This window comes from Argiope bruennichi, chromosome 10, assembly GCF_947563725.1.
Source record: "Argiope bruennichi chromosome 10, qqArgBrue1.1, whole genome shotgun sequence".
In the NCBI taxonomy this organism is placed as follows: domain Eukaryota; kingdom Metazoa; phylum Arthropoda; class Arachnida; order Araneae; family Araneidae; genus Argiope; species Argiope bruennichi.
Window position 1 is genome coordinate 92,173,714 of NC_079160.1, and position 15,604 is coordinate 92,189,317.

Below are 15,604 nucleotides of genomic sequence, written 5' to 3' on the forward strand. Positions count from 1 at the left end.
AAACAGTAGCATACATCGAATTCATGTTAGATATTGCATACGTCCTTATTTCAAACAATATCATATACTGTCTTCTTTTTGAGATACTGATCCCTTTTCATTATTTTCAAACTTATTTTTTATGAATAAGATTTTTTATAATTTTTATTAATATATGGTATAAAATAGAATCTGTGATTTTTTAGACATTTTTCCATATATATTTATTTAAGATAAGTAAAAAATTTTATAATTCTCAAATTTATTAGTTTATAAAATATTTCAGAAAAATTCTAACAATAAAGTTTTCAAATTAATTCTGCAATGACCTAAATGCTTTTCTCATAAATGGAATAATCCTTCAAATTTAATTTTTATTTATCCCTCAACAAATTTTATTTATGCAAACTTTTTTCTTTAAGTTCTCAGAACACAAATCTTTCATTTACAAAAAGGTTAAATAATAACTTTAAGATAATAAAATTTAAATAATGATACTTTCAATTACAGGTAATTATTTCAACATTTGGATTAAGAACTTTTTCCTTAGAATTAATCTTTAAATGGCTTTTTAAGGTTTGAGTGAATATGCTTTAACATACTCTGCATATGTTCCACTATACCTACAAAGATGGAAATAAATATTGCCTTTTTGTAAAACATGATTTTTCATAAAAACAAATAAGTAATTTTACTTATATTAGTAAATTAATATGTTCCATAATATGAGTATACAAATGTGTTTTCAAAATACTTTTATGAGAAAATGCTTCAACATTCACTTCATAATTCTGGGGTTTCTCTTTAGTATGCATAAAGAGATCAGAATATTATATATATATATTGCAAAAATGATTTTTTATAAAAAACACATACATGCAATTCTACATGTCTCAATATGTATACAAAGATGAAATTACATAGTACCTTTTTGTAAAAATGATTTTTCACACTAACAAATATGCAATTATACTTTTTTAAGTAAAATAATGTGTTACACACTATGAATACGCAAATGTGTTTTCAGATTACCTTTCTGAGAAAATGCTTTAGCACACACTTCACATTTATAGGGTTTCTCTGTAGTATGCATACGGAGATGAGAATACATATGGCTCTTTTGTAAAAATGATTTTTCACAAAAAACGCATGTATGTAGTCTTACTTTTGTATGAGTAAGTAAATGTATTTTCAGATTACCTCTTTGAGAAAATGTTTTGCCACATTCATCACAAACATGTGGCTTTTCTTTAGTATGCATAAGTAAATGCGAGTTTAAATTACTTTGTTGAGAAAATGATTTCTGACAGATCTTACACATATAGGGCCTTTTTTCAGAATGAGTCAGCAAATGTGTTTTCAGATTACCTTTTTGAGTAAATGCTTTGCCACATTCAACACAAACATGTGGCTTTTCTTTAGTGTGAACACGTAAATGTGAATTTAAATTACATTGCTGAGAAAATGATTTCTGACAAATCTTACATACATAGGATTTTTTCTTAGAATGAGTCAGCAAATGTGTTTTCAGATTACCTTTTTGAGTAAATGCTTTGCCACATTCATCACAAACATGTGGCTTTTCTTTAGTATGCATAAGTAAATGCGAGTTTAAATTACTTTGTTGGGAAAATGATTTCTGACAGATCTTACACATATAGGGCCTTTTTTCAGAATGAGTCAGCAAATGTGTTTTCAGATTACCTTTTTGAGTAAATGCTTTGCCACATTCATCACAAACATGTGGCTTTTCTTTAGTATGCATAAGTAAATGCGAGTTTAAATTACTTTGTTGGGAAAATGATTTCTGACAGATCTTACACATATAGGGCCTTTTTTCAGAATGAGTCAGCAAATGTGTTTTCAGATTACCTTTTTGAGTAAATGCTTTGCCACATTCATCACAAACATGTGGCTTTTCTTTAGTGTGAACAAGTAAATGTGAATTTAAATTACATTGCTGAGAAAATGATTTCTGACAAATCTTACATACATAGGATTTTTTCTTAGAATGAGTCAGCAAATGTGTTTTCAGATTACCTTTTTGAGTAAATGCTTTGCCACATTCATCACAAACATGTGGCTTTTCTTTAGTATGCATAAGTAAATGCGAGTTTAAATTACTTTGTTGGGAAAATGATTTCTGACAGATCTTACGCATATAGGGCCTTTTTTCAGAATGAGTCAGCAAATGTGTTTTCAGATTACCTTTTTGAGTAAATGCTTTGCCACATTCATCGCAAGCATGTGGCTTTTCTTTAGTGTGAACAAGTAAATGTGAATTTAAATTACATTGCTGAGAAAATGATTTCTGACAAATCTTACATACATAGGATCTTTTCTTAGAATGAGTCAGCAAATGTGTTTTCAGATTACCTTTTTGAGTAAATGCTTTGCCACATTCATCACAAATATGTGGCTTTTCTTTAGAGTGAATGAGCAAATGCAAATTTAAATTACCTTGCTGAGAAAATGATTTCTGACAGATCTTACAAATATAAGGTTTTTTCTTAGAATGAGTCAGTAAATGTGCATTAAGACTACTAGTTTGAGAAAATTCTTTTTGACATATACTGTATATGTATGATTTTTCTTTTGAATGTGTACGCTTGTGTGACATTAGTTGGCATTTTTGAAAGAATGTTTTTTTGCACTGATTACATTTATAGTTTTTTTCATTCATATGTACAAATGTATGATAGCGTAATGCACTTCCAGAAGAAAACACTTTACTGCATATTTCACACAAATAAGATTTTTCATTTCTGTGTGTAAGAATGTGTTCATTTAAATGACAACGCAATGGAAATTGCTTGTTGCACTGATAACATGAAAATGGATTTTCTTTAGTATGAGTCAACATATGGTATCGAATCACATTTCTAGTTCTACATTTTTTATTACACAGAGGGCACACAGTAGATAAATCTTGATTGTCATAAATAATTTGACAATCAAGAATATCTTTATTACTGACTACATCACATTTATTAGAATTAATATCATTCGACTTACTATCAGTACAAGCAAGACTGGAATTGGGTACTGTCTTCATTCTCAGTAGATAATTTAAAAAAATAAATTATTATTTGATATTTTTTGGAAATCTGGATGAAGCAGCTTTAGACTAATGATCATGTATGAGAACACATTTCATTATCAACACTTACTTCACACGAAATGATGTTTGACATCCAATGATATAACGAATTTTGAAAATCAATCAAACTATTTAAGAAAACTTAGATTACACACTTCATCCTTGCTGTTCAACCATGTAGATCCATAAGATTATTCACATGCAAAATATAAATTATTGTTATATAACTGAAGAAAAAGCAAAGATAATCATAATGTCGAAGCAACGACTCGATTAAACACACGTGGAACTGGGAAACTGGACTCATTCATGTCTCAATGGTTCTAAAGTTGAGTCGTTCCCGATAATTCAATTCGCAAAGAACGGTACATCCAAGTGAACGATATGAACTTGTACCACATTTTCTTATGTCGTTCGTTCGTGAGTGATTGTCTGGATCCAGATATACCAATTCGCGGACATTCGCGAATCAATTTGGTTTGATTCAGAAGAGTGTTTTTATTGGCTTATGCTACAATATAAATTTGGGCTTAAACAGATATAATAAAAACAAATTAAAAAATGGAAATTAATTTCAGATTCCAAATAATAATCATATATCTAAATTTTAGGGGAGGACCTCAGGAAAAGAAATGTAATTTTTTAATAATTTCCATTGAGTGTGAAATTTTGATATCATAAAAGAATTCAATTATTATTATTGTTATGTATTTTTTTCCACATAGCACATGTCGAACATGAAAACTATGTGATGCAATCTCCAGAAAGTTTCATCAGCCATATTCCTGACTTCCGTTACGTCACTTCTGTATAAGTCCTTCGTGTAACATAACAATGGATTTCCTTTTCGATTGGTTAAAATAAGACCGTGCGGCTTGCACATGTTTATTGATACGTCCACATGTTTGTCTATTCAGGTTATTATATGAATACACGATATTTATAAATATAATTTGTTCTCGAATTATTTGCTATAGTACTATTTCTGGTTCAGTGTTTAGATCAGAAGTTACTTGCATACATACCATTGAATTGAATCTCGAGTAAGTGTGATAACTGTCCGGAGTATTTTTCTTATATTGTATATGGTTTTGTTACAAGCTGTTTCGGTTTGTTTTTTTGAATTTTTAAACTTACCTCTGTTAATAGTGTCCATTATTTTACGTTTATTAGTTCAATCATGAAATAATATACAAATAGCATTACATAATCGAAACCTGTCATCGTCGAGATTTAAAAGTAGAGATATATCCATTCTTGAATGATTAATGAAAAACTGCTTTAAAATAAGCTCTGCAACATTTAAAAATGGAAAAGCCGTCTCGATTGTTGGATGTAGAATAACACCTAATTCTTCAGACCATATAATTGGAGCAAGAAATAAGAACAGTGTTTCAATTATTTATTTTGGAATTAAATTTTAACAATTTATGAATTTATTTGAAATTTTTTTTTTTTTTATTTAGCCAGTGAAATAATGATCGGGAAATACAGAGACGAATTCCCAAGTACTTGTCTTACTGTGCTCCATCAGGACAGAACTTAGTTCTTTTATGTCACTTTTTTAAAAGAATTACCATGTGGGAGGGAAACAATACTACTTACTCTCTGTATTTGCCACAAAAATTTTTTTTCTAACTTCTAAATTTTTTTTTTTTTATATTTCTTTCTGTAGAAAAATATGAAAAATTATTTTTTAATTTGGAATACAGGTAATCAAGAACATAAAGTAAGAATAGAGGACATTTTCTATTCAAATTGTGTCAGATGAACATAAAATAAAATTTTTGTCATTATGAATTTCCTAAGCATATGTAGTAGCAGTTAACTATACAAGCATGTTTGGTTTTCTTTATTTCTGTTTGTATCATAGTTACTTTTGTCATCTTATTTATTTGATGGGGATTTTTATTATGTTTAATTTCATTTAAATTCTTTATACTTATTTTAAATTTAATATTTTCCTCAGTAAAATATTTCTAAGTTTCAAATAATGAAAGACATTTAACTCACACTATTTAAGAATCTTTACACTAATTTACTATTTATTTGTTCAATAGAAATGATCTGTTGAGTATATCTTTTTGTTATATTTATGCACTTCCTTAATTTGGGTATGTGATGCCACATAAAATTTAATCCTTAATATAAAAGTTTAAATGGTAAAAATTCAGTTAAACTACTTATATTAAGCATTAGTTTCTAACAGTATAAGAAATTATAAGTATTTGCAAAAACAATAAATTCTCAATTTTAGTTTCATTATGTTGCTAATTATGTTTAAAAATATCTTTTATAAAAACTTTTAATTCTAGAAAAAAATTTCCACACAGTTAAATTGGTATCATACTAGATAACTTTCTGAACTGATAAAAATTTCCTTATGATGAAACTTTGCAAAATTATTGTTTTAAAATTCTTGCATTTTACCTAATTTTTAATTAATTTATTTTTTAAAAAAATACCGGATGGACTCAACATTCTTCAAACTATGCTTTTATCATAATTGATAATTTTAGGTCTGATTAATATATACACAAGATTTACTTTTTGATTAGATTGTTTCTAGGGATTCATAACTTTAGGTAACAAACTTGTTCATTAGGGATACTGATTTTGTTTCATTTAAAATATCTTATTTGTTTACGTACCCAAAGCACCTTTAGTAAGGTATTTCTATCTTCAAATTATAAAAGGCATTTATATTTTAATCTGCAGTTATTACAAAAAAAAAAAAAAAAACAATAAAATATAAGCCAAGTTGAAAAAGCAGTGAAATATTGTTGTACGTCATAATATGAAACCCAACAATGCTTAGAAATAGGTTACATATTCAAAAATTGTCTGATTTCTTTTGAAGTTTCTAACTCCAATAGTAGCTCTCTGCCTGGTAGAGAGCTAATACAAATCCCAATATTTGCATTTATTTTTGTTAATAAATTAATTTCTGAGTGTACTTTTATAACTTGTAGTTGTTTAATTTAAAGAAAACTGTAACTTTATTGTTTGAGCAGTCTAAGAAATCTACCTATTCTTTGCTAATTTATCATGTAGTTCCCAAAATAAAACAATGTATAAAAAAAAAATTTTAATGTCTTCATGCCTTGAAACAATGGAAGGGATTGCAGATAAATATTTAATTATAAAAACTATAATTAATATGATTTTCATTAAAACAGTGGAAAGTATTGCTTCAAATGACACACACAAAAAAACTTTTTTTATATTGTTCTGATTTAGGGGTAAATCAGTAACTAAATTGATATTAATGCTTGTGTATTAACTGTAAATTTTGGACTTGATTGTATGCCATTGATAAACTTAAAGCATAACCATGTGTCATTGACAAAAATAGTCTAAAGATTAACATATGTTTGCTTTTGTTTTGTTTTTTTGTGGGGAAGACAATATGTGGTATGCAGATAATGTACTAGTACTTTGATACAATTGAAAAGATACTAAATTTTAAGAGGACATGTTTTGATATAATTTATTGATGTATTAAAATAGTATAATTTTATTTAATTCCTGATTAATTCAGAGGTTAATAAATGCCATATTGAAGCCTATTGTGATCCTTTTGATGAATATTTTCATCAAATTTATCAGTTCTAGGTGCAATAATTCAATCACATAATTATAACAGCTTAGCTAAATCTCTTTTATTATCAACCCAAATTTAACTCAATATAGATTCTGTAGAGTAATTAAGAGTCGATAGATACCAGGAATGTATTCATTTTAGTAGTTATAAAATTATATTTCATAACAATTTACATACTGATTTAATCTTTGAAAAAATCTGCTAATCTTAGATGAAAAATTAAGTTTAATTTTGGACAAATATAGAATTTGGACCATAATGGAATAAAATTTCACATCTTTTCTATTTTGTTTTGTGAAGCAGCATGCACCAGGTTGTTTAACATTTTCATGAAAACTGTAAGGGAATTACAATAAATTAATAAAAATACCTGGTAATTGCTTACTGATGAATTTTCATCCTTACAAGGGAAGGGCACGGAGTTGAAATCTGAGATCGGGATGAGATGTAGTATAATGATGGTATACATTTATAATGTTCATTCATGAAAATATTAAAACGCAATGTCCAGTCAATTCCGAGAAAATAGTCCTCAAACTTTTGGTAAAGCTTATATGCTGATAACTTGACTCCCGTTTCGATGGCATGATTGTCTAGGTAACTATCTCGTGTGCAGAAGGTCAGGGTTCGAAACCTGACTAGGATTTTTTTTTTTTTCTTTTTCAATAACTTTTATTCAGTTAAAAATTTACAAATATTCTTAATTAATATGTTTTTAATTTTTTCATACAGAATAAATATTTATTATCGAAATTGCATAATAATAAAATTAAAATTTTAAAAGAAAAAAATATAAATACAGATGCATTTTTTAAACAAAATAAAATTATTTAAATTTAATTAACTATTTACAGATAGTTTTAATTAAAATGCTACTTATTTTTATGCAAGTATAAATGTTTATTCTTTTAATGCTTAAATTAAAATTTAATGTTTGAAGGAAAAATAATTAAAAATGTAGCATTAATGGCTACTGATCATTTAACTTGCTTGCATCATTTTCAAACAATTAATTTTCAAATTCTTGGATTTTAATAATAGTAAATTATCATTCTAACTCAACCAAGCTGTATTTATATCAAAAATTGAAGGGAGCAGCTGATATTTGTTAAATATGTATGCAAACATCCCCAACTGCAGTAATCAAAAGAAATAGTAGAGAGCAGGTGTTAATTTATTGAGGCAGATGGTTCAAAGCTGTATTAAGTGTATATAATATTCTTATTTAATGGAACATGATCAAGAAATAAATTCTTGCGAAGATAGTGTAAAAATTCAATCAGTTGTACACAATCAATTGTCATCACTAATTTTTAATAAGATGATAAGGTATGCATGGTACGCTGCCCAACTTTCTGATGAAAGAGAGATATTTTTTAAATGCAAATGAAGTTTGTTTTCCCATAGATCTCTTAAAGAAGCCTTTCTCTTGTGGACAGTCATCATTTATCGGGTGTGCAAGATGCCGAAATATATTTTGTTTCCAATGTTTTTACTATAATTACCATTCTGATTCTTGTATATAATCGAAAGTAAATGTGTATAGAATAATTTTTTAGAAATATTGAATAATTTTTTTTACAATGTGAGTATTTATAATTAATAATTATCACCATTTAGGTTAAATTTGTTACTATTTTTTATTAAATATTACAATTTAAGTATTAAAATAATAAACATTTATCCTTGTATAAAAATAAGTAGCATATTAATTAAAACGAACTGTAAATTGTTAATTAAATTTAGATAATTTTATTTTGTTTAAAAAATGCATCTGAATTTATCATTTTTTTCTTTTAAAATTTTAATTTTATTGTTATGCATTTCGATAATAAATATTTATTCTAGATGAAAGAAATTAAAAACATATTAATTAAGAATATTTGTAAATTTTTAATTGAATAAAAGTTATTAAAAAAAGAAAAATCCTAGCCAGGTTCAAATCCTGACCTGCATACAAGATGGTTACCTAGACAACCATGCCATCGAGATCATCGGAGGGGAGTCAAGTTATCAGTATATAAGCATTACCAAAAGTTTGAAGACCATTTTCTCGAAATTGACTGGTCATTGCCTTTTAATATTTTCATGAATGAACATTCTAAATATATACTACCATTATAGTAAGTCTCATCTCGATCTCAGATTTCAACCCCGTGCCCTCTCCTTGTTAGACTATGTAGTGCAATTTGTATAGTTTTTAATTTTTATGTAAATATCTATGTTAGGGCTCATTTGTATTTAAATCGCATTATTTATAAAAATTCATAAGTGATGTAATATTGCTCATCATGTTTTATCTTTGACATATTTAACTTTATTTTTATAGTGATGTAATATTGCCTCATCATTTTGATATTTGGAACATTTAAGTTACTGACAACAAATAAACTTATTATTAGAACTTGGAAGAGTAGCTTGGTATTTTTATCTTTCAGTGTTTATGTTGAGATTATTTATTTCATTTATTTTATAGTGATGTTTCATTATATGTAAGTCTGAAAAAAGTTAATATTAATTTGGAAAAGATAAAAATTCTAGCCAACTTATTAAATGGGAAAATGTTTTTGAATGATGCATATCAATTTTATTCCCATACAAAATAAATAAATAAAATTACTTCCTTTTAGATTGCTATTTTTTTTTTTTTTTTTTTTTTTTTTTTTTTTTTGTCAATTTATGAAGAAACTATGTTTTATTATATCTTAGATTTATTTATTGTTTTTTAAAAAATATTCAGTTATGTATATAATTTTCTAAAAAATTCGAAATATTTTATTGGGAAATATTTGAAACAAGTTTTTCTTTTCCCCTATTTTACTTTTGTTGCCCATTCTTTCATTTCATGTGTGAATGTGTTCATGTTATATGTGAATGATTCGGAAACTAAAATCATTATTATATAGTAATAATTTACTTGAAAAGTATAGTAATAGATAAAATCATATTTATTTTACTGTAAATATTCTTTTACTTCCAAGAACATTCTTGTTTTATTTAAAATTTGCCGCCTTTGACAGCCAAATTTTTTAATTAAATATTTTATGTAACTTGGTCTTGTAATAGTTTCTTCAGTAAAATATTTTGAAACATCAATTGTTTATAATCATATAACTTGTACTATTATGGTTGTTGTATCTTTGTATCTCTAATTTTTTCTCAGCTCCCATAAAATGAGAATTTCAATTTAAAGTGGAAGTAATTTTTTTGCTGAAATTAAATTTAAAAAATATATAAATGCAAAAAAAAAAAAAAAAAATCATTCAGCATTGATATTTTATTGTAGTACATAATAATATTCATAATTTATGCAGCATCTCACATTATTCAATAAAAATGAATCAGATTCATCATAAAATTCAATTTTTAAAATTACTTTCATAATTATTTAAATGACATAAATAATATTTTATTTTATTTCAGTTAATATATATAGTTAAAAAATTATACATTATAAATTTTATGCAGTTCGTATTATATTCTGTGAAATGTTCTTGACATTCTAATGTTTAAATAAAAGAGAAAAGAAGTTTCTATCTTCTCTGATCTGTCTGGTTGGTTTATGAATTTTTGATTATTAGAATTTTTGAACAATCAACTTTTTTATAATCTTAGGCCAATCAGCTTTGGGAATCTGAACACTGATTGACATATCTTCTTTGAGACCATCAATAGAGTGGTCTAAAATTATGTGTTTTTATAAGATAGTAATATTCAGGTTGTCATTTAGTTTTTGTCACAAGGGCATGGATCTTTCTTTTTATTTAAAATTATTCCTTTAGCAACCAACTGATCCATTTGGAATATTGACTATATTTAATTTTCTTGAAATTTTTAATAAAGCAACATTTGTTTTATGCTACATTTTCAATTTATCAAATATTTAAGAATATTTTATATACATACAAATAACTGCATATAGGTTGAGTTAATTTTTTAAAAATAACTACTTTCATAAATATCTTAATTTCTTTAATGTGAACATACTTTTTCACTTTCATTTCTTTTTATTACAGCATTACTTATATTCTAAAAATATTTTACTGGCTCTTTTATTACATATTTAGAAGGGATGTCATCCTAACATGTTAGCTAAAGTAATAGTGCCTTTAATTCAATCATGCAATTATTGTTATCTTCGTAAAATGAATTGATTCTTGTTATTTGCATACTAACTGTAACTAAATGCTGTTGACAAAGTAAATAATTTTGCTTTAATTTCACAATTGAATCAACAATTTCTTCTTGCTATTTTAATGACAGCTAAATTATTTATTTTGGTATTGTGCCTATGTCAGTGGCATAGCAATTGGAGGCTTGAAGGAGGAATCTGATACCTTGGGTATCAGTCTTCGTGCCATGGAGTCAAAACACTAATGTGTTTATGTCATATTTTAAAAGGCAGATATGGTGAAAGAATATAAAAAGCAATATTAAGCAGTATGCTATTTATTCATGCTATACAACTTGATGGTGAAGAATGAAAATATTTTGTAATCTAGATGCTATTTTCCTTTACTCTGCCACTGCCTCATGGATATTTATTTGATGTACCAGCTATCACTAGTTTAAGAAAAATGAAAAACTTGTTTAAAATCATCATTATTACTCATTATTGTAATCCTTTTCTTGTAGATTTGCATGCTTACTACAAAATGGCTGAAGCTGTTCCAGAATACATTGATTTTCCTAAAACCGAGGAACAAACTTTAAAATTTTGGAAGGATATTGAAGCTTTTAAAAATTGTTTGAAGCAGTCTAAAGGAAAGCCAAGGTATATTTTTGCAGTATTATTTTGTTTTATAGAAAACTTTGTAATTTTTTTGTTGTGATGAATTATTTTTCTAAGAAAATGTAATAATCTGTAGAAATTCTTAAAAATATCAAAATAAATTTTCGTGTATTTTATGCTGATTGTAAAATATTATATCTGTCTTAATTTTCCTATGAGCAATGGGATCCATCTCAATTTCTAAAATTGCGTAATTGGAAGGGGGAAAGTCAACCATCTAACTCTCCGACCCGCCACGAAGTCACACGGATTTAAACCATAAAACTGAATGACCGGACCGCCGCAACAGCAACATTGGCAGGAACCTAAGGGCCGTCACCAGCCACAGTACAACCCTCTCCGAAGGAAGTATGACCCATCATCGATGGGAGGAGTCAGATCCCCCACCTATTAGTGTACCCTTCAGGGTGGCGAGATCCAATTACCATGCCGGAAGCATCTCGTCCTCATTTCGATTTGCCCCCCCCCCCCCCGGATTTTGGAAGGGGAAAAACTCGACTTTCACCAATCAATAACAAATGAGATACATCTGGAAGAAAATTAGAAGAATTTATTAAATATCCATTTTTTTGTTTAATTCAATTTACATTTTGCTGAAAATGTTATATGTATTTCTTTTTCTTTTTTCAGTCTTTTTTAATATCTGTTCTAAATAAAGCTAAACTTTCTTTAAATATATTTCTACGTATGTCTTAAGTTTAAATTTTGACAATTCACTATTATGTAATATTTAATCATATATAGTTCTATAATATAAAATATTTTATTAAACAATATCTATTTCTATAATATATAACATATGACATAATATTACAGAAATATTTGATTTTGAAATATTTGTACAAAAATGTATGCTTCAACAAAAAATAAAAATAATAATTTTAAAAAATTAAAAAATAAAATTTTGAAATTTAAATTCATATTAAAATGCATTGTATATATAAATTTTAATTTTATACACAATTTTGTATTAGTGACTGCAACACTTGCTGCTGAAATTTAATAGTAACATTCTCTTTAGGTACACATTTTATGATGGCCCACCCTTTGCTACTGGTCTTCCACACTATGGCCATATTCTTGCAGGAACTATTAAAGACATTGTAACTCGATTTGCCCATCAGACAGGACATCATGTGGAGAGACGTTTTGGATGGGATTGTCATGGACTTCCAGTGGTTTGTAATATTTTTAAATAATTTATTACAATTTTTTTATTGCTGACCTTTATGTTTTTGCTCTTGTATTAACTGGCAAAATTTCAATGTTGTTACTTTTTAATAATAAAAACTTTAAATGATTAATTCTGTCTTTTATTTTTGAATACCTCCAACAATGCCCTACAGCAAGAAGTAGAAAAAAATGATGAGTTCAACATGATCATATTTATTATTATCCTATTATTACTCTGCATCTTTTTCTAAGTTTTATATTCATTTCTTTAAACAAATGCATTAATCTGTGTGAATTTGTTTTACTGTCTAGTTCAGAATTATATTATAGCAAGCTTTTAATAAGCTATTAATTTAGATTTTATTATTTCTTGAAATCAAGTCTTTGAAAATACAATTTTGGAACTTATTTAATACTAGCCGCCTTTGGCGACCAGCCGGTTCACTAGTCTTAATGCTCGTTAAATTTTTAATAATTAAATATTTTATGTAACTCCTATTTTGATAGCTTCTTCATCAAAATATTTTAAAGCTTCAAATTTTGATAGTTATATAATTTATTCAAAATATTATAAAGGCCTTCAGCCATAACGTAATATGTATCTCTCTAATTTTCTGTTACTCCCGTAGAATTTATGCTTTAAATTAAAGTGGAAATGGTTAAATTGCAATTAATATAAGAACATTTTTTACTGAAACGAAGCATTTTTTGATATGAGCAAAGTTGCTGAGTATTTAAACCTTATGGGCACTAAAGAATATCTTTCTAAATTTATGTAATATCTCAAGAAGTTTCCTACAAAATTTTCTCAGATTCATCATGAACAGATCAATTAGCAATGTTTAGTTTTAAATGTATCAAACACTAAAAAAATAAATAGAGTCTTTTGAAATAATAGGGCGGAAACATGTTAAGTCTTTAAAATCAAGGCCGTATCCATTGAAAACAGAATCAGACAGTCAGAACACAATTCGCATGCGTGAATTTTCACCGCCAATTATGGTAACGCAAATGCGTGAATTTTCTACGCCAGTTGGGGTAACGCTGGGCAGATTAGAAATTTTTCATTTCCTTTATACTGTTTTATTTTAATTCAAAAGTACTGCAGAATGAATCTGAAAGATCAATTAATTAACAATGTTTAATTTTAAATGCATCAAGCACTAAGAAAATAAACAGAATCGTTTGAAATAATCGGCCGAAAGTATGTTAAGCCTATTCTCGTTAGCGTGGGAGGAAAAAACTGAAGCCTTACTCATTTGGCAGTGGGGAAATGAAAAGATTTTTTGGCAGGAAAGTTAGTTTTTAATTAATAATTAAAATTCTAATTAAACATTCAAAAAAAGGGACCCCAGGTGCACATTCCCAACCTCCAAGGTATGCATGTGCCAAATTTGGTAGCTGTAGGTCAAACAGTCTGGCCTGTAGAGCGCCAACACGCACACACACATTGAGCTTTATACAAGTATGGATTTGCTGTTACTTAGTAACTTATATCTTTTATATACTTATAAATTTTTTAATAACTTGTGTCTTTAATGTTTCTGACTGATAATGCATTCTTATATGTCATTATTTTAAATATCTCTAAGTTTCCTGGATATTAAAAGATTTCTGATTTTACAATGTTAATTCTTACAAATTTGTAATTGTAGAAGAAATATTTCTATGTGTAATAGGTTTTATAGTGGTTTCTATTTGAACCATACATGATGAAATTTAAACAATACATACACACTTATGGAAAATTGCATGCAATTTTAATTGATAGTAAAAGTACTGAAAATTACTGTATCAATTTCATACTGAAATAATTTACATACAGCATCTTATTTGATTTTTTTCTTCACTTTTGCAGAAATAAGGCATGTAATACTTTCCTGATTTCTTAGTTAAATGAAAAGAATTATTGATATTATATTTACATTCCAAGTTTATGATTCTTTATCAAATAGTATTGCAAATTTCATATATATATTGGGTTTATATAGATTTGAAATTTGTGCCTAAAGTTGCTGTGTGAACTTTTCTTTTTTTCCTTTGTGTGTGTGGGCGGGGAGGAGGAAGTAATCTTTGGGTATGAATGGATATGTAGTAAAAAAAGAAAAAGTTTATTTATTTTCCAGTTGTGTTGTAATAGCAGCTACTTAGTTCTAAATTAATAAAACTATAAAAAATTTAATCAGTGGTATTTATTATATTAGTTGTTTTATGAAAGGTTTAAGGCCGTGGCCTGGTGGTAAGGTGTCGACTTCGGAACCGGAGGGTTTCAGGTTCGAGATCCGATTCCACTGAAGAACCATCGTGTAAGGGGGTCAGTTGCACGTTAAATCCGTCCTGACCAAACGTCCTCCCGCTGGTGTGGAGAGGGAGGTGCCAGCTCAGGTGTCGTCCTCGTCATCTGACCGCGATTCAAAATTACGAGATCCGTCCCAAAATAACCCAAGTGTTGCTTCAAACGGGACATTAATATAACTAAACTAAACTAAAACTTATGAAAGGTTTATAATGTGTTAAGACTGTAATGATTCACTAAGAAAATAATGATTCAATAAATTTTTTCTAGTTATAGAACGATATGCTTGCAATAAAGCTCGTGAAATTTATAAATATGTGGAATGTTTTCTCAGTATCTTATGTTATTTTACATTTTATGGTTCCCCTTTCTTAACATGCAATTAGGAAGAAACAACTAAATTTGTTAACATTAACAATTGATGGTAATTCTGGTGAATTGAGTTTCATTTGTATTAAGTTAATAAATGCTTTTATTTATGTTTTTTTATAATTATCTCATTTTTTTTTATCATCTAGTATGTACATTGAAATTTATCTGACACCCACTAACACCATCTTTCCTCTTATTGACTCATATTATGAATTATGAGTAAATTTTTAAAACTGAGATTATTAAAAGAAATGTTTTGGGAAGAAACAATTTTTTTCTCCTCCGGTG

At 27.3% G+C, this 15,604-nt stretch overlaps 2 protein-coding genes across 2 annotated transcripts in view; one reads left to right on the forward strand and one right to left on the reverse strand.

The window, feature by feature from the left end:
- Positions 1 to 303: 303 nt before the first annotated feature.
- LOC129989504 (zinc finger protein 91-like) lies at positions 304 to 3,352 on the reverse strand. The gene has a single exon (XM_056098076.1). The coding sequence runs from the start codon at positions 3,032 to 3,034 to the stop codon at positions 974 to 976; it is 2,061 nt and encodes a 686-aa protein (XP_055954051.1). The 5' UTR covers positions 3,035 to 3,352; the 3' UTR covers positions 304 to 973.
- Positions 3,353 to 3,909: 557 nt separating this feature from the next.
- Positions 3,910 to 15,604, forward strand: part of LOC129988003 (isoleucine--tRNA ligase, cytoplasmic-like) — a 53,670-nt gene continuing 41,975 nt past the window's right edge. The window contains exons 1-3 of the mRNA XM_056096070.1: positions 3,910 to 4,122; positions 11,319 to 11,457; positions 12,497 to 12,653. Coding sequence (XP_055952045.1) covers positions 11,339 to 11,457; positions 12,497 to 12,653 — 276 coding nt within the window. The 5' untranslated portion in view covers positions 3,910 to 4,122; positions 11,319 to 11,338. The remainder of the gene's footprint in view (positions 4,123 to 11,318; positions 11,458 to 12,496; positions 12,654 to 15,604) is intronic.

Excerpts from the sequence above, each read along its gene's own strand:
- LOC129989504 (XM_056098076.1), bottom strand. The coding sequence starts at position 3,034 with ATGAAGACAGTACCCAATTCCAGTCTTGCTTGTACTGATAGTAAGTCG.